The sequence below is a fragment of the Lissotriton helveticus genome, chromosome 7, assembly GCF_964261635.1.
Source record: "Lissotriton helveticus chromosome 7, aLisHel1.1, whole genome shotgun sequence".
Classification (NCBI taxonomy): Eukaryota; Metazoa; Chordata; class Amphibia; order Caudata; family Salamandridae; genus Lissotriton; species Lissotriton helveticus.
Window position 1 is genome coordinate 49,246,897 of NC_136068.1, and position 25,960 is coordinate 49,272,856.

A 25,960-nucleotide genomic window follows, 5' to 3' on the forward strand; every position below is an offset into this window, starting at 1 on the left:
TAAAAAATCTGATTATGTATGCGAAAGGTACTGAAAAATGTACTCAATTATTGCACGGTTATATAAAAGAGATTACATTGAGACCTTTTAGCAATGCGAGTGTTGGTGAGGTCTTTTTGACTCATACAAGACTTGGAGATTTAGGAAGATTATTACAATTATAATGACAACACCAGTGGGACTCCAGGACCCATTCTGATATCTGAGAAAGTCCAAGAGATTAACTGCTCTCCTATGGAGCTAAAAGAAAACATTACAAAGAGAAATGTTATTCCAACCACGTGGAAATAATCTGCTTTGATCACCAGAAATATTATAATCCTCTGTAGTACTGTAGTGGACAGTGAGCCTCTGATCGCCATGTTGAAGAATGTCTCCTAGTTCCCTTCCTAGCCACTTTTTCTATAACTCCTTCCCTGCGGGGCATAGCGTGGTGGCCGCCTAACTATGGAATGGACTGCAACAGAACACTAGACAGGCCAACTCGTTGACGGAATTCAGAAAGAGCCTGAAAACTTGGCTCTTTCCTAGAACTGACCTTTAACACTGCCTCTATGGTTGCTTGGTTGCGTGTAGGATGATTGTTCCAAGTCTGAGCGCCAGGATACCCGTAGGGTGACAGTTGCGCAATATAAAAGCTCAATTCATTCATTCATTCATATTCCCCAGCTGTGCTGGGGGGAGGGGGGGGCACGCACAGCGCCCCCAAGCTCATGACGAGGTCAGCTCGTCATGAGGCACAGTGCTCGTGTGCTCATGACGAGCTGAGCTCGTCATGACCACACCTGTTTGTGTGGAACGCTCGCACAGCAGGGGAATTAGCCCAGCATGCGAGCGTTCCAACGGTCATAAGGAGCTCAGCTCGTCATGAGCAGACGAGCACCGTGGCTCATGACGAGCTGACCTCGTCATGAGCATGCAAGGTGTTGAACTGTGTGGATGGCCCTCAGCGCATCTGTTGCTTTCTATTGGGGTGAGCCTGTGAACATCATTCCAAGATGTCTCCAAGAGAAGACTGTCCAAATGGCCTTGAAGAAGAGATACTTGCTGTACATCTTCCTCCACCTCTTCCTGCCCAACCTCGGCACATCCTCAGCCTCACCTTTCCTTGGTCAATTTCCTTTCCTTTGATTAAAATATGACCATGGTATTCTGAAGCAAAGTCAATGCATTCAAAACTTGTGGCTAGCTCTAAACGTGGCTCTTGCATCTCAGAACCTTTCTGCTCTTTTCCAGCACCCCGTTGTCCGTAACGCCCTGTTCTGCCTTGAAACGGCCTACAAGGAAGCAAATGATGTCTACACCAAGGCACTCATGGCGTACGCTTTTGGCCTGGCTGGCAAGGACGACAAACGCAAAGAGCTGCTGGTGTCCCTCGATAAGGAAGCCATTGTGAAGGGTAAGGGGGAGCGAGTCTTTCAGAATATTATCCTCACGTAAACTAAATCTAACCTGTTTCTGTCTCCTATATTTTGGGGGGTTTGGCTTGCTTCTTTAATGAGTCACACCCCCTTTCTATTAATCTTTTTATTGGTACTCCTGCTAACCTACTAACTTTATTCTGATGTGGTTGGTGTTCACAATGTAGCTGTAAAGTCAGCTTTTCTGCTGTAATGGAACAAATTCCATGCAAAAGCAGTGGGATATGTGTCCTGAAAATGTCCAAGCATGCAGAAAAACATGCAGAAGCTTGGCTAGTAATATCAATTTATGCATGTTTTTCACCATTTCATATAAGGGGTATAACTCAATTCCATAGCAACACTGTGCCATGATATGACCAACACCCCTAACTAGGTAATCAAGCACCAGCTCATAATTACTTCAATAACTTCCAAAACTCTTGTTTCTTTGTAGTGGTTCTTGCACTGTTTCATGGCTCTATTGCCAATCTCCTGTCAGTGTTCACTCTATTGATTCTTTACCTTTTACTCTATATTTTTATTTTATAGTTACCTCTTATTCTTCTTCTCATATCTTGCCTCTTTCTCCCTCTTTTGCTTGTATTCCCATTCCTTCTGTATGATCTATGAACTGCATCAATGTCTCTATTTTGCCGTCTTCCACTTTGTTATCCTTCGTATGTCTTGGGTCACTTCTTTCTGTTCCCTTTTCTTTGTGTTGACTAGCCTATTTCATTTATTAAGTCTTATAGAGCAGGAATTGCTCATTCTCTTTCCCATTTCTTTGCTCTCTTCCGTATTAGTAAGTCTAATGTTGGAAACTGAGTTTGAATGGTAGTGATTAAAACAAAAGATTTACCTATTCATGAAGATTGACACAGCACATACTGTAAATGTACAACATGTAGGCACATTGTAGATATGACTGAAGGAAGCACATTTAGGGGCCCATTAGTATGTCGGGTGGAGCGCCACCGCCATGTGGTGGGTGGCGATCCGCGCAACATCCTTGCCCGCCCCCCACCCGGCTGCCACCCATTTGGCGGGGGGGACCGTGGCGGACGGAAAAACCGTCCGGCGCTTTTCCGCCTCGGTCGCCTTGCGACCGTTGCGGAAAAGGTTTAATATGGTGCGGAGACTCCCTGCGGGGGCCCGTTGCGGTCCCCCAGGGACTCCGGGGGGGGGGGGGTGCACATGGGGGTTACCTATGGTACCCCCCACATTTCAAAGAACAACGTGGCAGGCACCGCGCGGTGCCTGTCACGTTGTGCTTTGAAATGCACAACATGTATCTTTACCATTGCGGCGGGCGATGCATTCAGCACCGCCTGCTGCAATGGTAAAGATACAGGACGCGCCCGCCACTGTGGCGGGCGCATCCTAATACCCCCCACGGGACCCCCGCCCTTATGGCAGGTGGTCCCGTCACACGATGGGACCGCCATCCTAATGGACACCTAAGTTTCTTGTTATTTGTTGTCTTCTCTCTGTCTTTGGAGGCGTCCCCTTTGGTTTATAAAGGGGAAGTCCAGACTTATGCACCTTTAATACATGGACACCCTGATTGGGGTTCCCCTCAAAGCGTGACACAGATGTACAACTGTGTAGCCAATACAAGTATTTACACTGTGAATGAAACAGCTGAGAGACCACATGTGTAGATCTCACCCTTCTCCCCTCTGAAGACACCTCACCAGTGTACAGACACCTTCTGATGGACGTCTCTCTTTTAACTCCTTAAGATGGATCCGTCCACTGGCACCGCACGCATGATAACACAGAAGAGGAGCATGTTCCCTTTTTCCGCTTCCGTCCACGGGCGCCCTCTGCTGAGGTTGAGTTGGCATCCTACGTGCTGTTGGCTCGCCTCGCCAAGCATCCCGTTTCTCAGGAGGATCTCACGGAGGCTGCAAAGATTGTGCAGTGGGTCACGAAGCAGCAGAACCCCACTGGTGCTTTCAGCTCGACGCAGGTAGGGTGCGCATGAGTGTGTGTTTATTTACTTATTTATTTATTTAAAGAGTTTTATATAGCGCTGGCTAGACCCGAAGGTATCAGAGCGCTTTACATGAGAATCAACAATGTAACAGAAAGAGATCAACAATTACACAATACATCAAAAAATAGGGAATGCATTAGGGGAGGAAGAAAGGAGAGAGAAAAGTAGTGGAGGGGGCAGGGGAGGTGAGAAAGGGAGGATAAGGGAAGAGACAACAAGGATAGACGAAAGGAAGTCTGTCTAAAGACCGACTGGGTAGGTGACGACCAAGGAGGGAATCCACGGCCCATCTCCCCTATAACTAAACCAGGTAGCTCCATCGGGCATCAGACAAAATAGTTCAGTCTCAATACATTGAGAGAGGAGGTGAGGAGAAACATAAATAGAGGGAGAATGCAAGGAGAGACGACAGGAGAGACGAAAGGAAGTATGTCTAAAGACCGACTGGGTAGGTGACGTCCAAGGAGGGAATTCCTGACCTTTCTCCCCTATAGCTAAACCCGGTATCTCCATCGGGCATCAGACAAAATAGCTAGATCTCAATTGAGGGAAAGTTCACAGAAAAACAGGGTGGGGACTAAGGGCCAGGACAGGTGGGGGCAAAGGTCAGTAGCAGGTAAGTGGAGAAGAGTAGAGTGGAGAGGGGTAGGGGGAGGAGAGAGATGCAGTCAGGAGAGACGCAGGAGGGTGTGACCATGTGTGCATACATGGTGCATGTGAGTGTGCATCAAGTGTCTTGGCTTATAAGTATTTGCACTACCACCCTCTTTGGAGAGAATAGACTTTCAGACTTTCAACTCTGAGTGGGAAATGCCCCACAGGATTATCCTCTACTTCACAAGTACTGTGGTCCCAGTGTTGTTCTGCTCCTTTTCTAGATTTGTTTTTTTTATCAGCAGAGCAGATACTTGTTCTTCCTTGAAAGGTAGGCTGTAAAGTTCTGAGTAAAGAACGTGAACAGAGGCAAACCAATCTCATCTTCATTGACTGGACTGAATCATGCAAAAGCCATAGTGGATGTCCTTGGCTCGTTGCATGATGCTTTGCAGAGACTAGGGAGGAAGAGTGGCAGAGATTATTTAAATGAAACTGGAAGCATTGCTGGATCTCACAGTAACCATTAAGGGTTAATATAAAATCAATATATAAAATATATAAGGGCTATTGATAAGATTGAAAAATCCAATTTAAAATGCATACTTGTACAATCCTCGAAGTTTAAGCTTGCTGTCCGGGTACCCAACGGACTGTATTGTGCTCTATCATACATTTTGAGTCTGCCTTGCTGTATGATTATGAAATTTCATTTAAGATCTATGAGTGTAAATACTGCCAATGTATGTCCTGACAGATAGTGACAATTGGGACCATCAATGATAGTTATGAAAACATCATCGAAAGAGCGGATTTATATGTTTGACTCCTGCCTCAATATGGAATGATGACTAGATGCTTCATATGTTATAAACTATCAAAAATTGGGCAAATAACCACAGTCTGCTTGAGTTACAGAATGGTAGAGATTTCCTGATGAAGCCCTGATAGTTACTTCAAAAGCACTAGGCAATTTTGCAGAGAAAATCATTTTCAGCTCAAGCAGTACCAAACAACATTAAAGTCCATTCATAACATAATTCAAGTAAAAAACCAAAATAGAAAATCAAGACAATTTTAATAGGAAAAATGACATAAAAAAACCAATTAAAATCATACAAGGGGAGATATGAATTAAAAAAAATGTTTTAGTTAAAACTAGCAAAAATCTCAAAGCGCCAATTAAGAAACACAGTTCAGGGGTACCCAGATCGAGGAGCAATTTCAAGCTAAATTTGATGGAGCACAGATCAGGGAAGCCAAGCAGGCTGTACAGATTTTTTTACCTTAGGACTTTAAAAGATTTTGAGGTTTTCAAAATTAACTAGGTCATTGCAGAAAGCTGAAGTTGTCAATGGTCCCTTAAAGGCAGAAACATTGTTGTTGAGCTTCTGCTGAAGCCTTGAGTTTAACTCCTAAAGCCCCAAGCAGGGCAAAGTAGGAATGTGTAGCCGTCAAGGCAAATTCATTATTGAGTAGGTTTTCCAGCCTGCACCAGTCATTGGTTTTTACCTTGAAATGTAGGCCCTTTTTTGACTCTTCAACTTCTCCAATGGGGTAAAACGGCAAGCGGTAGCTGACCGCATCTCCATAAGCCAAAACGCCTTCACTGCAAGGTTCCATTGAAGTATTTATCTTCAGAACAAAACGTGATAAGCAGGATAATCCTGGAAATCATGCATGCCAGGGTGTGCCACCTCTTGGCAACTCATCATAATTCACCTAAGTGGAAAATGTTCCAGATTCTTACTGCTGGTACATATCCTCTTAACCATTCCTGCATCCCACAGTCCTCAGAGTTGGCTTCTAGGTGCAGGAGTCGCTCCAGGCAGAGCTCTCTCAGTGCCTCATTTATGAAAAATGATGCATCGTTGCGTGAAAACAGCGATGCGTCACTTTTCACTGCGCCCTCCTTGCGACACCAATGATGCTTCATATTTACAGTTTGACGCATCATGGCGCAAGGAGTTACAGATAAGTCAGTATTTCTGACGTATCTGTATGTCGCGAAAGTGACGCATTGCTAGAGTGTGTCACAAAAGTGACGCAACTCCAGCAATGCGTCTGGTCACATGGGGCAAGCCCCATGTGAAAGTACCTGTGTCAGTCTTACGCCTGCTGTTAGGCAGGATTAAGAAATTGACGCATTTGTGTCCTAGAAGTGGCGCAGTGAAATCTTATAGATTTCACTGCGTCACTTCTATGACCCTCTCTTGTGTCAAAACGCCCCCCTTGCATTCATTATACCTGGCGCAGGGGTTTACAAAGTGACGCATCTGCCTAGATTCCTCACTTTGTAAATATGGCGCAATAAGGCACATTTTTTACGTCACCTGTGCGTCACAAAAAGTGACACACCGGCGGGGTAAAAGTGACGCACAGCCTCATAAATGAGGCCCTCAGTTTCCAGATTACCATGATCAATTGTTCCTGCTGGGAACCAGGGAGCCCTTCTGCCTTTTGAGTCTCTGTAGTAGCAACTGGAGGCTGATCACTTAACCCTTGGAGGTTAGTTCCAGTCCCTGTGTGCCAGCAGGAATCAAGAATCATTGCTGGTTCTTTCTTTCCATAGTCGGGCATTATTCTTTTCTTCAGATATTGTTTCCAGCTCCAGGAATGTTTGGGGAGGGGGCACTGAGGTGTCAGTCTTATCCTGTGCACTAGCCGCTGATTGGTGAATTATCTACAACCAATCCTAATGGTTTTCCTGTAAAATGACTGCCTCCTTTTTCAGCACTTCTAAGGATTCCTCATCCTAGATATATCTGTCCCTCTTCAAGCAGCAGGAGGATGTGCCCTTTCCTCTCACCACCCCGTATAGAGATGAGGTTTCCTCCCTCCTGGCAATGGTGGACCTGGTTCTGTTTCCGCCAGGTGCACAGGCAAGGAGTCTAGACAGTTTCTAACCATCAATGGTTTTATTTCTTCACATCCCCGTTTGGTATCTCCATTACAAAAGCAAGAACTCTGAAAGCTGCAATTTGTGTTGCTAACTTTTCTTTTCCCCTCCCTCATGCCCAGGCCATGCCAAGAGCCCCATCTTCACATTACCCCAGACTTCCTGCTGCCAGGGTATAATGTGGGTGGTATTAATACACAATGCAGGCCGCATATGACATTTACCTTCCACCCCACAGGTGCATTTCTGCAATATCTACCATGGTCTTCCTTGTAATCTAAATAAACCAATTATGTGCAACCAGTGCACAGTACATTGTGCAGGGGAAAGTACAAGTGCAGTGACACTACTTAACAGTATCATGGAGCACAGAGTCTTAACCCCTTCACAGCGTGGGTAATTCCACCGCTGTGCTGGGGGCGGGCGCTCGTCATGACCACACCCGTTTCCGTGGAATGTTCAGCACAGCAGAGGAATTATCCCCACGTGTGAGCGTTCCACGGCTCATGACGAGATCAGCTCGTCATGAGCACCTGAGCACCGTGCCTCATGACGAGCTCAGCTCGTCATGAGCACTTAAGGTGTTAAAGCCATCAACACTAAGCAGATAAAAGTGGGGAGAACACTGCAAAAAGGATATCTTTCTTGCTGCAGCCATCTGTAGAGTTGAAATATTGTTTGACAATCTTGTTTGGCTAATACCCTAAGGGTTATCAATGCTGCTGATTTCTTTATGCGAGAGCCACCCAGAAGCTAAGGGACCCCCAACATAAACTACAAAACAGCATCACCAGAAGAGATAGAGGAGAACCAGAGTACATCCCTGTCACCATGGAGATGAAAGTTCTGCCCCTGGGTAGAACAGGAACAGCATTCCTTGTATCCCTCTCTAGAACAGTCATCTCATGTAATGGCCTTTTTATTGAGGCCTAAATTAATTTCACATTCGAATCAATTTGGAAACTCAAAATGGATAAAACCTGGTTCTTGTGACTGTCCATTGCTTATAAGGAGTCCTTCATTTCCGGAGGCTGTTCCGTACCTGTTCTTGCTCTTCTGTACCCATGGATTTCTGTGATCTACGCATTCTATATAAATATATGCACACAAAGAGTCTACAGCCCCTTTGTGATACTGAGTATTGGGTGCTCCTAGAAGCCCAAGTACATGTCTTGTTGTGAAACTCAAAGTCCAGTGCTGCAAATAGCAGTTTTGTCACTCTGTCAAGTTTGTTCTTAGGAGGGTATCTCTATGTGGATAGAGTAGAGGGTATCTCTATGTGGCCTTCCTCCTTTATTCATCCTTTCCTCTCCAATCGTCTTTTCCATTTCCACTGAAATCTACACTGGTCAGACCTTATTGGGTTCTCTCCTTCCTGGTGTAATGAGACCAGTGTAGGCTTAGTTTTTTTACCAATAGATCCTCTCTTCTCTCCCCTTTCATAGTGCTTCTATCGTAGTTCTCCTTAATTTCTTCCCACTAGCTCTCTTCAGTACCAGCGGCAATGATGGTCGCACATTATCATTAAATATAATAATTGCATGTGGAGTCCATTGTTGAAATGTGTGTCTGTGTTCCTTAGGAGAGATGCAATTATTTCATCCATTGTTGTCATGGCAATGTGCTATTGTACCTCTCAGGTGAGAAGTGCGTTGACTTTACTATGGACTCCCAAGCATGGATAGCCCTCTCTCCTTCGAATTGCAGCTATTTCACTTACTACCTACAGCATTAACTGATCTATACAAAGGGATGCACCATTAAATTGTTTTATTCATCACTGCTTTCTTGTCCACCTTTTCCCACATTCTCTGTTCACTTCAGGACACTGTAGTGGCTCTCCATGGACTTGCAAATTATGGCGCTGCCACCTACGTGAAGAACGGAGAAAGTTCAGTGGCAGTAAGTCATGAAACCAAAGCCGAGAGCCACTTCCACGTAGATGATCATAACCGGCTCCTACTCCAGCGTGCCAAGCTTTCGCATGTGCCCGGAGACTATACTGTGGAGGTGAAGGGCACTGGTTGCGTCTACACACAGGTGAGTCATTGCCCCTGTGCACAATGGGAAGAGAGCAAAACCAAGCATGGGCACTCTGGGTAAAAGTCCTGAAACAACAGGGCTTATTGCTAAAATGCTGACAGTTTGGTAGGGTAGGTTTTAATGAACCCATTTGTCCTTACCACCAGTACCACCTATACAGTGTTAGCCAACTAGCCATTCTGTTAAAAGAATTATGGTGGTGATTCTAATGTAATCGGACAGGAAATGGAACCGGAAGACTTCTGCAAGTAGGATGCGACCGAACCGTGCTCAGTCGCCATCGTATACTTTACTACGGGAACATGCATTCCGAATGGAATACATGCTCCCACAGTAAAGAGCAAAGGTGCAGGTCATCCCTGCACCCGGTGGCAGGGATCAACAGGGGGGCTTCAAAGGTACCTACTAGGCCACCATTCGGCAGCCTCACACCCATGGGGGCTCTGCTGGGGGCCCCCAAAGACAGTTTCCCACGGTGAACAACACTTACAACGCAACTTTTACATCGCAGAGCCTTTACAACGCAACCATTACAATGCAAACTATTACAACGCATTGCTCTGGGGGGCGCTCTAGGATAGGGAATAGGTTAATTTACTATCCAATAAGACTTCCTCTCCCCTGCAAAGTCTTTGCAATGTGGGGTGCCACAAGGGTCGGCCTTAAGCCCGACCCTGTTTAATATCTATGTGGCCCCCCTTGCAAGACTAGTAAGATCGCAGGGGATGGAGGTAGTGTCGTACGCTGACGACACGCAGATTATGGTGTCCCTGACCCACTCTGTTGATGTCGCCGCGTCCAACTTTAGGGCCTGCATGCAGCTTGTTGCAGAGTGGATGGTTTTCAACTCCCTAAAGTTGAACGGCGACAAGACTGAAGTCCTGGTCTTTGGTAAGGACCAGGGCTTGTGGTCAGATGAGTGGTGGCCTTCATCTTTGGGCATTTGCCCTATCCCGACACAATCTGCTAGGAATCTTGGCGTCATTTTTGATACCCGGCTTTCCATGGAACTCCAGGTCAATAGGACCGTGGCCACCTGTTGGGGTGTCATTAGGACCCTCAAAAGAATTGTCCATTATCTTTCCCCTCAGGCACGCAAGCAGGTTGTTATCGCCCTTGTTGGTTCACGGCTTGATTACTGCAATTCACTCTACGCCGGGACCAACAAGGGCCTCCTGCAACGCCTGCAGGTCGTACAGAATGCGGCGGCGCGTTTTGTACTGGCCCTGCCTTGGTTGTCATCTATGACCGTGGCTAGGAAGAGTCTCCACTGGCTCCCTATCTCTTCAAGAGTTTCGTTTAAACTTCTCTGCCTCACGTACCGTGCCCTTACAGCAGGTCCGACCGACGCTTTGGGATCCTTGCTCAAGAGGTATGTCCCAAACAGATGTTTACGCTCGTCAGAGCTAAACCAACTGGTGGTTCCACGAGCTAAGAAGGCTAGATGGGGGAGCAAGGCCTTCTCCATTCTTGCACCCCAGCTATGGAACCTACTTCCCCTGGAGATCAAATTACAGCCTTCCCTTGATCTCTTTAGGAAATCGCTGAAGACCTGGTATTTCATTAAAGCATATCAGTAAGCTCTTGTTTCTAACTGCCTTTGTTAGGTTATTTTGAGTTAGGCGCCTTGACGCCCAGTGGGCATAGCTGCGCGTTATAAAAGCCTGTTCATTCATTCATTCATAACCTTCCCTAGTGTCCACGGGGACTGGAGTTGGAATAGTAAATTAAACTATTCACTATCCAGCACCCCAAAGCACTATGCGTTGTAATGGACTGCGTTGTAATACTTCCGTTGTAAAGGCATGCGATGTACATGCATGCGTTGTAATGTCATACATCCGTTTCCCACTGCCTTTTTGTGTTGGAAAGGCCGGCACAAAAAGTCAGTGGGAAACTGCCATCGCACCCCCTCACCCGGAAAGAGCCGGCCGGGGGAGTACTGAAGGGTTTCTGGATGGGGAACAGGCTCGCTGAGCCCCTCTGAAGCCATCCGGAAAACCGAGTTGGATTCCTTTCTGACTGAGCCGATCAGAATGGCTCGGTCGGAAAGGAATCCGACCGGCTCATTCCGATGCGGGCAGGAGGTCGCCGACCAACAGTCAGAGCCTTTCCTGCCCGCATCGGAATTAGCCCCTATGTGTCGGATGCTCTCAACTATTGTCAAAAAGATGGAGTGGGTTTCTCTAAAACCAACCGATTTGCTTCTATCGATGTCTATTCATGCATGTTTTGAGGTGCCTGTCTAGGCGCTGCTGCCTGAAGCAGAAGGGGGATTTATGAGTCGCAAGTCGAAAAGGAGCAGGGAAGAATACATATGTCTGGGAAAACCAGCTCGAGGGTCGAGAGGGACGATGGGGTCAGGGCCGGCTTTAGGCATGTGCAAGCTGTGCACCTGCACAGGGCCACCAAACCCCAGGGGCCACCACGCCAATATATATCCTTAATATATTAATCCTCTGAGGATGGATACATATTTGCGTGGTGGCCCCTGGCAGGGATTTGGCGGCCTCCGGCTCTGTTCCACTTCTAAACACCCTGACCCCCTCCCCTCTTTACTGGCCTGCGCGCTCTGCCCCGCCCGGACCCCTCTTCCGGGCCCCCTACCTACGCTCCCTGCCCAGGGCCACCATGAGCCTAGAGCCGGCCCTGATGGGGTGCAAAGCTGGCTTTAGGGTAGTGCGTCTGTGGCGGCCACACTGGGCCCTAACCTGGGGAGAGGGGTGGTGACCTTACGGAGGTGCTGTGTTTAGCAATAAGTCTATATATAAAAACACCTGCAGCAGAGTTACTTGTGCTTCGAGTTTTTTAGGCAGCATTAAAAATGTCAAGATAACTCTTGTGATTAATGTTCCTGCTGGAGAGAGTGATCAGAGTTTTGTCTATGGGTAGTTTTCACTTGCTTAAATGAGTGCAGAGGGTCAATCTGCCTGCTGCAAAGAACTCATACTGTGCAGATCACAGATCTGTATTTTATCTGGACAGCTGAGTGAGTTACTGCTTATGTCACAGATATCCTTTTGTCACCACAGTTCATAAGATACAACCCTGATATAGAACAGTGCCTGTTACAAATGGTAATAAAAGCGATGCATGCAAACTGCATTAAATAGGTTAGGACGTTATGTTTTTTCCCAAGTCTTTTCCTGATGTTGCTGAAATGTGGTTGTTTGGGTAGATATACATTTTTATTAGTAAAGTTAGCCTTTACCAGTGCTTTAAAACAAATTAGAACATTGGAATGTTGGGAGCTCCATTGAAAACAATGGAGTGCTCTGGGCTTATATGGCTGGTATAAGCCCGGAGCTCCAACATTCCAATGTTTCTTTGTTCACAGCTCTGGCTGTGAACACAGGCTTCAGGGAGCCTGAGGGGATTCCAATCCCCTACGCTCCCATAAGGTTTTGTTCTTTTTTGTTAGAACATTCTTCTCTCTAGTGGCAAAATGTTTTAATAGCCTTATAGCTCTTCATAGCTGGGCTATAGCGGCTATTAAAGGCCCTCTCCCTTGTTAAAGGCCCTCGCCTTCGGCCTTTAACGCTGGAGAGGGCCTTTAATAGCCTGTATAGCCCTCTACGGTGGGCTACAAGGCTATATTAAAAGTATGTGAAAGAGAGTCCATGGAGAGATGAGGAGCACTTTTGCCTGGTTGTCATGAGGTAATCCGAGCAGGAGGTCATGGGGGAGGCGCCAAGAATTATTGTTGCGTGGGGTGCAACAGTGCTACAGCCGCCCTGATGGGGTGTTGGTAGCGGTTGAGTGTGAGGAAGGGATGAAATGATAAGTAGTGGCATAAAGAAGGATAATTTGGAAGGATGAGGTTATAAGAGTTGTGCGAGGATAAATGTTTAATAAGTTTGCACTTGTTATGTTGTGCTTTACTGTGGGATTCCAGCCCCTTGGGAAACAGGGAATGATTTAGTGAAAGGAGGGACAAGACCAATATTTTAGTTTTCAACGAGTTAGGCAGTCAGAAATAGGCACATGCCCAGATGATAGATTCCAGAGACAGGAGAAGCTCACCAAAGGAATGATTTGCCTAAAGCCACTGACGAGAGGACACAAAGTAGAGGAAAAGACATAACACCTTTCCGTAATTGTCTTACAGTCTACCCTGCGATACAATATTCCACATCCAACTGGAGATGCTCCATTTGATCTGCATGTTTGGACTAAACCGGATATCTGCAACCATAAGTCTGAGAAGACCTTTGAAGTCCATGTGAACGTCAGGTAAGTTTGAGTTGGTCTTGTCTTAGGGTAGTTTAAAATCCAACATAAGCAAGAACTTTAATAGCGTGATCTTCATTCTGAAGGACAGCAATGTCAGGGGTAGTTTCCTCAGGGTCATCTCAGTTTCCTAACAAAACATAGTGTGCTGTGGTGCTTCAGGCTTTGAGTCCACTATGCAGATTGACAGGTGGTATTAGGTAGGGTTGGGCGGAATTTGCGTAATCGCGCTACGCAAATCTCCGTGAAATGGTAAAATATATCCGCGAACAAGCAGAAATTCCGCGAACATGTGTAATTGCTTGTTCGCGATGTTTTTTTACTGTTCGCAATCGCTGTTTGCGTGCTCGGGGGGAAATATCTTGCAAACACGCATTTTGAGAACGCAAACAGGCAAAAGTTTCACGAAGTTGCGGAACGCAGAATATTGGGCAATTTCGTGTTCTCCGCGGAACGAGAAATTACCCAAATTCCGCAAAGCCAGCGAGCGGAACGGAATTTGCCATCCAGGCCTAGTATTAGGTTCAGGTAGCAGTTTGAGGATTTGACTGGTGGTATTGAGTCCTCTTTGCAGCTTTTGAGGGCCATACTGGTGGAACTGAGTCCACTCTGCAGACTGTCGACCAGTTAGAGGACCTGACAGATGTTTATAGTCATATTGCAGCTTAAGAACCTTACATGTGCTATTGGGCCCACTTTGCAGACTGTGGACCTGTCATTAAGTAATGAGTGCACTTTGCATCCTGTAGACCTCAGGTAGCACCGGCTCCAGTTTGCAGTTTAAGGCACTGACAGGTGATACTGATTCTCCTTTAAAGCATGAAGATGTGTCTAGTGATACTGATGCATCTTGAGCCCTAGAGTGGTGGTGACTCCACATAACTCCATGTTGGAGCAGGTCACATACAGCTTTAAAGCAGCAATACAGGTTAAAGAAGAGGATCATGAAGCTGGACATTAACACCTTCACCCAGAGTTACATTCTCAGAACCCTTTTTACAGTGGTGTGAAATTGAAAAATCCAGCAATTTCAAAGAATAAATGAGCTATGTTTTTACCTCCATAGGGATAGTATGGAGGAGGAGATGTTGCTGATAGATTTTCATGATAGCACATGAATAATACAACCTATTGCCTGCAATAGGAGGCTGATATACTGGCCATTAAAGGCCAGAGCGGGACTTTAAGGGACCCTGTAGCCCACTATGGCAGGTTTTAAGGCTATTATAACATTCGGCCCCAGGAAGACGGAACGTCTTAATTTAAAACAAAGGCCGCCCTGGAGACAGAGGGGGTAGGAAAGCCCACAGACCAAAGTCTGTGTTTCAAAGTCCTCACTTTAAATGGTAGATAGGAAGGTAAATGATTATCGATTAATTTAAATAAAAAATCAATACACTACGATAAATAGTAAAAAGAAACAACCAAATAGATACTAATGATAATACAGTCTAATCATTTATCAGTTAAGAATTCATATGAAAATTTTTACATTGTAACATGACCTTAGTAAATTGTTCTGCTGGGCCTTTATGTGCTACCCCACCAGTGAAAGAAATTTGGTTTTGCACCCAATAAATGTGTTAGAGCGCCCAGCCAAATAGTACATAGTTGCATCTTTGAGTGTTCTTGTGGCTGCTGCTTGAAAGAGTAATTTCAAGTTCTGTAATAAAATGGCACAGACCAAGGATATATCTGTAGTATCAGACGGTGGGTTGCAAAAGCGGCATAGTCTATTTGTGGTCACAGTCTTAATCCGTAAATCCTCAAACAGAAAATCTGGGATGTACAAGAGCTTAAAATTTAAAAAAGACTTTTTTTTGGCCAAGAATTTAAGTTAGAATCTGGATAAAATTGCCTTTCATTTGAGAATGTACCATGTGTGTAACGAAAGTTCTTATAGTTTGTTATGGCAGTAAGTCATTCACATTCAATACAATTTTCATGTTCCTTTCCATTAACAACTTCCTAGTCATTTTAGGAATCGCTGCTAATGTTTTTACCATAGGCAGTTGATGGTTTTCTAATAAGAAATTTATCTCAATTTCATTGGCCCACCACTCCTGCTCCTGGGTGTATTTTCAAGTCTTCTTTAATGGACAGTTTTTTGAAAATCACATAATATATTGACTATATTATATCATTTCAAACTGCTGACTGAGTAAAACCAAATTCTAATCTAATCAAAATGTGGATCAAAGTTCCTAAATGAAAAGTTTTTCAAACAATTTTAATAAAAATGGTATTGAAGACCTCCATGATTTCTTTATTAAAAACTATATCCCCATGTCACAAAATTGGACACATTTTCATTGTTAGAACCATTAGTGTGGGGCTTACAGCTCCTCCCCATGTAGATGTGCAAAACATGCAAAAGCCCTAGCTGTTGATGTCAGTCTGTTCCTAATCCGTTGTAAATGTGACGACTACGTTAGTTATAAGTCAAAGTTTAGTCATAAGTATATTGCAGTCAACGTTCAGCAATTACAGTGGTGCTCAGGGCCATTTCTGTTAATTGTTAAACAAACACAGCAACAGCTGTGAAAGGAGGCGGAGGTCAGTCCTTGCTTTTTCCTGGGCTCGATCAAGCTGTTTTACCCTGTACAGTCCAGCCAGGGTGATCCAAGCACTGAGCAGGAATCCCCTCCTTCCCTACCAGGCTCCAATGACACCGTGAGATACGGGAAGAGGACATGGGAAGGTTCCTATGTGCCCCGGTCCACAGCCTCTTCGTCTATCTTTCCCCTGTCCCATCCACACATCTTGAAGGGACATGGAAAAGAGAATGGCAGAGGTTGTGGATTAAGTTCTGACCTTCTACTTGAATATCCTAGCAGAGTGTCCCTCTCTATGGTAGCATGTCATAGACAAAGAATGAGAGAGGCGCCCTCTGGCATCTCTTTGCAGACAGTGTGACCACTCTGTCCTCTCTATGGTAGCACATCATAGAAAAAGAATGAGAGAGGCACCCCACTGGTATCTCTTTGTAGACAGTGTGGCCACTCTGTCCCTCTCTATGGTAGCATGTCATAGACAAAGAAAGAGAGAGGCACCTCACTGGTATCTCTTTGCAGACAGTGTGACCACTCTGTCCACTCTATGGTAGCACGTCATAGACAAAGAATGAGAGAGGCACCTCACTGGTATCTCTTTGCAGACAGTGTGACCACTCTATCCTCTCTATGGTAGCACTTCATAGACAAAGAATGAGAGAGGCGCCCTCTGGCATCTCTTTGCAGACAGTGTGACCACTCTATCCTCTCTATGGTAGCACATCATAGAAAAAGAATGAGAGAGGCACCCCACTGGTATCTCTTTGTAGACAGTGTGGCCACTCTGTCCCTCTCTATGGTAGCATGTCATAGACAAAGAAATAGAGAGGCACCTCACTTGTATCTCTTTGCAGACAGTGTGACCACTCTGTCCTCTCTATGTTAGCACATCATAGACAAAGAATGAGAGAGGCACCCCACTGGTATCTCTTTGTAGACAGTGTGGCCACTCTGTCCTCTCTATGGTAGAACGTTATAAACAAAGAATGAGAGAGACACCCCACTGGTATCTCTTTGCAGACAGTGTGACCACTCTGTCCTCTCTATGGTAGAACGTTATAAACAAAGAATGAGAGAGACACCCCCCTGGCATCTCTTTGTAGACAGTGTGGCCACTGTGTCCTCTCTATGGTAGCACGTCATAAACAAAGAATGAGAGCGGCACCCCACTGTTATCTCCTGCAGACAGTGTGTCCACTGTATCCCCCTCTATGATAGCATGTCATAGACAAAGGAGGAGAGAGACACCCTTAGCAGATCGTAGCAGAGCGTATGACCTCACTCCTTACCCCACGTGTATTCAAATGGGATTATATTCAGTGTTACAATACACTGTGGTATCTAATGACTGCACACACACTTCAAGAGAGATGCAATATCTTATTGTGAAATCTAATGAACTAAAACTGAGGTTTAAATGTCTTTTACACAACATGACCAGTTAATGCCTGTGACTTTGGTGGGATTCTGTCTAATACAGTTCTTGGCTATTTGCTGTCACAGCAGTAGACACACCTCTTCTTTTCCACTGTATGAGATGCCGGATCTGTCTGCTATGATGTCGATTTACCTTCTGCTGTAAAACCCCTCTCACTTTCAATGTTTCTTCTAGTTACGTCGGTAAACGTCCATCCTCAAATATGGCTGTCGTGGATGTGAAAATGCCCTCTGGCTTCATCCCTGTAAAGTCTACAGTGAAAATGGTAACCTTTCAATACCAGATTTATGTTCCTTATTTTTTTTAATAATGGTTTGTAGAGTCATTTGTGGTTCAATCAATCAATCAAAGCATTTATATAGCGCGCTACTCACCCGAAGGGTCTCACGGCGCTTGGGGGGGGGGGGTCCTCTACTGCTCGAATAGCCAGGTCTTGAGTTGCTTCCTGAAAGAGAGGTGGTCCTGGGTCAGGCGGAGGTGGATGGGGAGGGAGTTCCACGTCTTGGCAGCCAGGTAGGAGAAGGACCTTCCTCCCGTCGTGGCTCTTCGGATGCGTGGGACAGCGGCAAGGGCGTGGCTGGTCGATCGTAGTTGGTGGGTGGGAGTGTAGAAGGTCAGGCGGTCGTTGAGGTATCTGGGGCATTGTTTGTGGAGAGGTTGTGAGTGCAGCATCACTGCATTCCAACACATGAATGGATGGGGAGTTTTTAAGTATCTGATCATGCCAGGAGCAGATCCTCTGTTTGCATATCCAGACCCTTCTTGGAAAGGCTTCTTGGAAAGGTGCTGTTTTATTACATGATGGTACCCGTTGTGACCAAATTTCCAGTTCTTTCAAGTTCCAGTGTTTAACACCTTCGATGCTGATGACGGAACCGCTCCGTCATCAGCTGCGGTGGCGCTGTGCTGATGACGGAGCGGTTCCGCCATGGCCCGCTCGGCACGCCTGCGCGGCGCGGATTCCGCGCCTGCGCTGAGCGTTCTATTGAACGGGGCGGGCCATGACGGAACCGTTCCGTCATCAGCATAGCTCAACCGAGGCTGGTGACGGAGCGGTTCCGTCACCAGCATGCGGCCGCCGCGCGGCCGCCCCACCCCCTTAACGCTGCGGCGGAATAGCCGCCACAGCGAAGAAGTTAAACCTGGCTTCATCTATAGGTTTCAGTCACTATTATTAGACTGTGGTTCTTAATTTGATCTTTAGCTTTATATCCTCTTCTGTTATTAATCTAAGATTCCTCACTCAGTTGAAAATCTTGTTTATTTATTAGCTAATTTTGCATATTTGTAAGGCCTGAAACATGGCACCTGGAGAGATGGCTGGCAAATGACATAGGGTACGGTAACTGGAATTAGAGATCAAGGGGTACTTTAGAGGGTGTGTGGAAGATTTTGAGGATTACCACCAGAACTTTATATTGCCATCTTTCTCTGGCTGAAAGCCAGTGGAGAGCATTCAAAACAAGTAAAAGCCATCTAAGCCAGCAGCTTTTTAGCTGCAAAATTCTAAAGAATGTGTATTGTAGTTTTTTGACTAGGGAAGAACGGATGCACTTGAGCCCAGTTTAGAAAATTGGTCCTTTATGTTGCAAATCCACTTTCATATGAGGTTGCCATATGAAAAGATAGAATTGATGGAAATGGCATGAACAAGTGCTGATCCAATTCGTTTATCCTTAGCTGGGGGTTAATGTTGTGTCGCAAGATTACTTGAACCGGGCAGGATATGCATAAATTGATGACATCGATAGCAGAACTGAAGATCGAGAATTTGGTTTTCACATTATTTAGGCAAAGCATCTTCTCATTCATCGTTATTGAGGATGAACACCCTGAGAATACTTATATGGATCCAAAGTAAAGGTAGTGCTGACACCACTGAGTGGGGGTACTCTAACCCAAGACTTGTGACAAAGGTAATTGGAGTTGGATTTATATAGCACTTACTTCCTCTGACGAGGCGTTGAAGGGCTTTATGGTGAGTAGCCCTCTGGCCCAGAACCTAAGGTTAGTGGATATTCTAGTGGCCATGGTTTGTTAATGGAATTAGTCATGGGCTTGCAAGAAACAAATTCCACACATTTACTCCAGTCTTAATATTTTTGTCCTTTTTGAGATGTTGAGGTCTCATTTTCAACTGTGCTGTCATGCCTGTGCCTAAGACAGTATAAGCTGAATGGCTTTGACCCAAGTGTCACATCTTTCTTTACAATGTATTCAATTCGAAAGTGGGCCTTGGTAATGGTACTTTATTTTAGTTCTCTCTCTATGCTTTCCTATGATACATGTGGGCTCTGATATATTAAGTACAGACCACAGAACCTCAAAATCTGAATTTGAATGCCGAGTTTCCCAATTCATCAAAAGTGTGTGGTCTTGGCACACCATTCTGACTCCCAGATCCTCAGATTCTAGTTATTCAAAAGTTGGGTGAAATTAGAGAAAACTAACCATTTGCATTTAACATATGTTCAGTAATCAAATCCAATAAGCACACCACAAAGTTAGTAATAATTATTATAAATACCTAAAGAATCTCACAAGTCTGTGGTATGCCCTGAGCAGTCATGTTTTTTCTCGTTATAGATTTGGAGTTAATTTTTGTCACCAATTTTCTTTCTGTACTATTTGTTTCTAGCTGGACAACTGGTCGGGCATTGGACGGACAGAGGTCCACCCTAACAACGTCATTATTTACCTGGAACATGTAAGTATTTTACAGTTTTAGGACTTAAATGTGGGCAACCAAGAGTATATATTTACATTTTATTGTCAAGAAGGCACATGAGTAGATAGCCACCAAACCCTGTTGCCTTTATCCTTATGAATACTATTTTACAAATGCATTGATGTAAACATACACATGAAACGAGAAGAAAAACAAAATAGCTGTACAGTGGGGCCCTGCAGGCGGCCCACTCACCATATTTAGTGATCCCTGCCTGCTCGCTAGGGATCTCTAAACCCATCAGCACAGTTACTGGCACGGTAGTTGCACTTAAGGAAGAGAAGTTTGCTGAGCAAGTGTCATATTTGTTTTGACCACTCTAAAAAGTGGGGGATTGTTTTTCAAAATAAATATATCATTGGTTTCTGTTGTGCATGGAGATTGGTCTCTACAAATTTGGCCTAAAAGATTCCTATCATGGCAGACTCAGGCAGGTCAATCTAGTGACTGTATGCCCTCCTTGGGTGGAGCGGATATTATTATAGCCTTATAGCCTGCCGTAGAGCGCTAATCCGGCTATTAAAGGCCCTCTCCAGCGTTAAAGGAACCGAGCTGAAGGCGAGGGCCTTTAACAAGGGAGAGGGACTTTAATAGCGGTATAGCCCATCTTCGAAGGGCTTTAAGGCTATTAGAACATTCTGTCACTAGAGGACAGAATGTTCTAACAAAAAAGAACAAAGCCTTTTGGAAGCGTGAGGGGATTGGAATCCCCTCAGGCTCCCTGAAGCCTTGGTTCACAGCCGGAGCTGTGAACAAAGAAACATTGGAATGTTGGAGCTCCAGGCTTATTCCAGCCATTATAAGTCCGGAGCACTCCACTGTTTTCAATTGAGCTCCCAACATTCCAATGTTCTAATAATTCCTAGTGGTTTTGAACGCCGAAGCAACATGAGGCACCACTGCCAAAAAAACAACAGTTTCTGATCCTCTAAATTGGGTGAGGGAAGTACAGGTTTTTTGCAGATGGAGCATCTGGACATTTTTTTGGTGATTACAGGATGGTCACCAAACTCTGAAATACATCCTAAGAGTTTGTATTAATCATATATTTGAACTTCAGGTGAGTTGGTATTTTTATTTCTTTTTCATGTACTCAATTGTCACTGGTACATTACTTTAGAAAACATAACACACTGTTCCTGTGCTTCTCTCACATCCATAATATTTATCAGGGATGGGTTCTATCATTAGGCCACTGCTCAATTAGATTTCGCCAAAACTGTTTATTACAAGAAGAATATATTTTGAAATCTCATGTAAGAATTATTACAGGCAAGAAATGAGTGATCCTATTTGAGTCAGAAAGTTTCATATTCATTTAAATGCAGAACATATGTAAGTAATGACAAACATGCTTTACGACGCAACTATTACCCCCCACTACCATTACAATGCAGGAATTACAACGAAAGTCGTTACAACGACTTTCGCTGGAGGGCGCTGTTGGATAGGGAATAGTTTAATTTTCTATCCAATACCTTCCCTACTATCCACGGGGACTGGAGTTGGAATAGAAAATTAAACTATTCCACTATCCAGCGCCCCCCAACTCAAGTCGTTGTAACGACTTGCTTTGTAATCCCCGCGTTGTAATGGCATGCGGGGTAAAAGCATGCGTTGTACTGACATACAACCGTAAGTAATAACCACAGTGAATTCTGGCTTTATGAGCATCCAGAACAGTGTCACTGGTAGCCTTTGCTTTACGAAATGAAAGTGAAACAAACTGAATCCAAATGCAAAGTGAAATTATGCTGACCTCCATTTTGTCTTCTGCAGGTCTCCAATGCTACCATCTCCTTTTGGTTCTCAGTTGAGCAGGACTTTGAAGTGAACCACAGGAAACCGGCTATGGTCACAATAACTGATTACTATGAAACAGGTAAATGTTTGCATTATTTACACCGGTTTGAGCTTTAGGCTACCATTAATCTCCTTTTGTGTGGGAAGCAAGATGGTGAATGCACCAAAAGCTTGATTTCTGCAAATGACCTCTAGCAGAAGGATTTTGCCGAATGCAGGGATGGTTGAATTTTATATACACTATGCTAGTTTACCAGTATGCAAGGCCCTTATTCTAGGAACCTTGTGAAGGCAGGTTGTGACTATGTTTGAAGAATATTTTAATTTCAAAGAAATTTTATGCAGAGTTGCCAGTTGCAGGCATGGGAAAGTATTTCCATGAATCTGACCACTCACTGTGGGCCCGATTCACAGAACTAACTTAAGACAAAATCCTAAACTTACTACTTTTGGTATTCACAGAAGTTAGGATTTTGTCCTAAGACAGACTTAAGACAGACTTAAATTAGGATTCTGTCTTAAGTCTATTTTAAGACAAACTTAAGACAAACTTAATACAAAATCCTAACTTCTGTGAAAACCAAAAGTAGTAAGTTTAGGATTTTGTCTTGTTAGTTCTGTGAATCGGGCCCCGAGTTGTTGTCCTGTATACAAGTAACAATATCCTGACGAGACTCTAGTGATGATCATCTGATACCCCAGGACTCGTCATCACACAATAGGGATAGGATGAGAGTTCTCCTGCTGAGGGGGGCTTTTGTGGCAAGTTGTGCCTTCTCAAATGTAGAGCCCAGGATCTGGACAGAAGATCTCTTGCAAGAGAGATCTAGATTTCATGAACATGATTTTCTCAGTTGGCTTTCCGTAATTATCCCTCTTTTGTAGCACAATTGTTAATATATATTTAGTACCATTCATTGATGAACTGTGAAGTGAGTGGCAATTTTGTTTATTTGCTAAGGGGATCTTTATGAAAGATCACCTGAGAGGTGAGACATCTGAGAGGACTGAGATTGTTTCATGAACCAGTCACACAATAAAGCTTCCAGATATTCAGCATTTTTGGATGGGAAACATCCTTTACAGCGCGGTGTTTACACCGCACGACCTTTACGACGCAGCAATCACAACGCAAGTCATTACTACGACTTGCACTGGAGGGCGCTCCTGCTTAAGGATTAGTTTGATTTTCTATTCCAACACCTTTCCTACTGTTACGTGGGCTGGAGTTGGAATAGAAAATTAAATTATTCCACAATCCAGCACCCTCAACGCAAGTCGTTGTAACGACTTGCGTTGTAATAGCTGCGTCGTAAAGTACCGCGATCAAAATGATCGCGTTGTACTGACATACATCCTTTTTGGACATATGTGAGAAGGTCAGATGGCAGATCTCAAATGTATCTGAGTTGCAGTAACACAAAATGATGACCCCTCCCAGCAGCTTGTGAAGTGGGGCCCTAGTCTACCATATTTAAAAAATAGTCATTGGTCATGGGTCCTCTCAAAGGTTGGGAGGCCTTGTCAGGTTAAGGCCCCCCTATGCTACAGGGGGATGTACTACAGCCCGGCTTTAAAGGACTGTTGGATTCCCCCTTTCTTGATAAAGCCCTCTGACCTAAAAGGTGCTAACTCAAAAAAGTATTTTCTTGGTTTCAAGGCTCATGTTCTGCACTTTGGTAGAATAAATCAGAGTCACTGTCCAATAGAATAAAAATAATATGGCATTATTTTGTATTTAGTGGTAAAATGTGTGAGCCCACCAAAGCTAAATAGAATGTCCATATTATTTACATGTGAAACAGATAATATAATATCCACCATCTAGTAGTAGAAATGGGTAGATCTAAATCCTGTTTGTTGCAGTCCTATGGTGTCTGGAAGTGGTGAGTGTAATTGTTGGATCTATTGCTGAATCTTTCTTTTGTACAGATGACCAACTTACTAAAGCAAGAGACAAAACTATGCTTCTTTGTTAAATTACATGACCAATTTTTCTTTGTTTCAGATGAATTTGCTGTGGAGGATTACAGCACCCCCTGCGGTCCAGGTATGCATTTGCGTAACGCCTGATCTAGGTCATGACAGCATGATGCTCTTGTTAGCTGTATAATACGTTGATGATGCTGCAGAGGCTTTTTAATTGAGAGGTTTTTAAACTGAGGGGTGGAAACCCTTGTGGGTTGGTAAGAGATACTCGGGAGGATCCACTGCTCTAGCAAATGTGAGAAGTGAAGTTGTCTCAAAATGTAGCTACGAAAGGGGTTTTGAGGCCAGATGTAGGAAAGCTATTACCGGTCGGTAACGGCCGAAATCCGCCGTTACCGACCGGTAATAGCCCTTTCAGATGTAGGTGGTATATTTACCGATTCAGTATTTGCCGAATCATCATTTACCGATTCGGTATTTACTGAATCGGTAAATGAGATGTAAGAAGCACTTTAAAGAGTGCTTTTGTGCATTAAGGATTCGTTATTTACCACCAACTATTAGTTGGTGGTAAATAAGGAATTCCTCTGTAAATGCAAATCTGTGCATTTACACTTATGTCATGTTACAGACATACATGCCCTTAGGGCATGTATGTATGCCACATGTGCACACCAGCACTATTCAGTGGTGCAACATGGTGTCAAAGTGACACCCTGACACCCTTGACTCTTTCCCTATTATACCGAATCGGTATTTATCGATTCGGTAATTGCCATTTATTCCTATGGGCCTCCAGGCCCATAGGAATGAATGGCAATTACCGAATCGGTAAATACCGATTCTGTAAATACCGAAACTTAACGATTCTGTATTTTTTACGGACTTTTTATCTACATTGCATTTACCGATTCGAAAATACCGAATCGGTAAAATTCGGTATTTTTGAATCGGTAAATTACAATTACCTACATCTAGCCCGTAGTCTTGTAATACATTAAAAAGCCTCTTTCACACTTAGGTGGAGGTAAAGGGATCTCTTGATGTTGGAGTCATGAGAGGGCAAAGTTATTCCACTGAAAGTTATGTATTTGACAGATCTGATGACAAGCATGTTCTGAAAGGTCACCTCCTAGGCATCTGGTTGATTGTTGTTTGTAGATCTTTGTTAGCGGGCTTGGATTCCTCCTAGGAAGGGTTTTGGAAACAGGGCCCAAGTCTGGAACCGAGTTTGTAGATCTGTTTAGTCATAACCAATGACGGGCATGAGGTGCAGTGATGAGTGGCAGAGTCTCGTGATTGGCAATGCTTCAAGACTCATGGCACACTGCAGTCCACGGATAGTTTTATCTTATAAATGAGAGTCGATGGCACCTAAAAACTGCCAATAGAATATCCAACAAATAGAACCATAATCTCTATAAAATAATTCTCTCATGGTTACATGGTTGTCTTTTCTCTAGATCCTCATGAGCATCAGACCCACCACTGATGCTGTGTATGCAAAGAAGGGGATATCCAAATGGAACACCTGACAATGCTTGAGATGCGGGCAATACCACCACACCCCCAGGGGATGAAGAGTCAATTTCTGGAGCTAAATAAATCTCTGACAATAAAGCAAGATGTTCTGCTGTTGAGTTCTTTTCAGACATATTTTCTTGCAATTATGTCCTGATTTCCACCCTCTCTTCAGTCGTGCTTTGGTGGCCGAATGGTTTTTGTGCATTTTACCGAATGAAGAACTAGTGTTTTTCCCTAAATAAGTGGTAAAAACAGTGTCAATGATTGTACCTTAGTATTATTGATGTTCAATATGTTTACAGAGTGGATGTACGACGGTACAACGCGTGGCATTACCACGCGTACCGCTACAACGCATCTTTAACAACGCAAGTCGTTACCATGACTTGCGCTGTAGGGGTGCTGGACTTAGGAATAGGTAAATTTACTATTCCAACACCAGCCTACATACAGTAGGGAAGGTGTTGGAATAGTAAATCTACTATTCCTTATCTTACAGCGCCCTCCAGCGCAAGTCGTGGTTACGACTTGTGTTGTAAAAGACGTGTCGTAACTGAACTGCGGGGTAACATCCGCGTTGCAAAGGATGTTCCCCTACAGAGTGACACCTTAAACCAGGGATGAAAAGGTAACCGGATCATGACCAACTAATGTTGGCAATGACGACAGCATGAATAATTGCATTGGTCATGATTGTCTGTCGGTACTGACAATGAACACATGAAGCGTCAGATGGTCCTCAGCTGTCGATGTTAACAGACACATGAGCAGGTAGATTTATCACTTTCCTCTTCCATTTTTATTGAACGGATGGAGAG

The 25,960-nt window shown here is 44.3% G+C and overlaps 1 protein-coding gene across 1 annotated transcript in view; it reads left to right on the forward strand.

Moving 5' to 3' along the window:
- Positions 1 to 25,258, forward strand: part of LOC144767996 (alpha-2-macroglobulin-like) — a 111,271-nt gene extending 86,013 nt beyond the window's left edge. Inside the window, exons 28-36 of the mRNA XM_078651387.1 lie at positions 1,237 to 1,399; positions 3,146 to 3,375; positions 8,720 to 8,935; positions 13,047 to 13,171; positions 17,333 to 17,423; positions 19,797 to 19,865; positions 21,666 to 21,768; positions 23,698 to 23,739; positions 25,082 to 25,258. Coding sequence (XP_078507513.1) covers positions 1,237 to 1,399; positions 3,146 to 3,375; positions 8,720 to 8,935; positions 13,047 to 13,171; positions 17,333 to 17,423; positions 19,797 to 19,865; positions 21,666 to 21,768; positions 23,698 to 23,739; positions 25,082 to 25,110 — 1,068 coding nt within the window. The 3' untranslated portion in view covers positions 25,111 to 25,258. The remainder of the gene's footprint in view (positions 1 to 1,236; positions 1,400 to 3,145; positions 3,376 to 8,719; positions 8,936 to 13,046; positions 13,172 to 17,332; positions 17,424 to 19,796; positions 19,866 to 21,665; positions 21,769 to 23,697; positions 23,740 to 25,081) is intronic.
- The last annotated feature ends 702 nt before the right edge of the window (positions 25,259 to 25,960 follow it).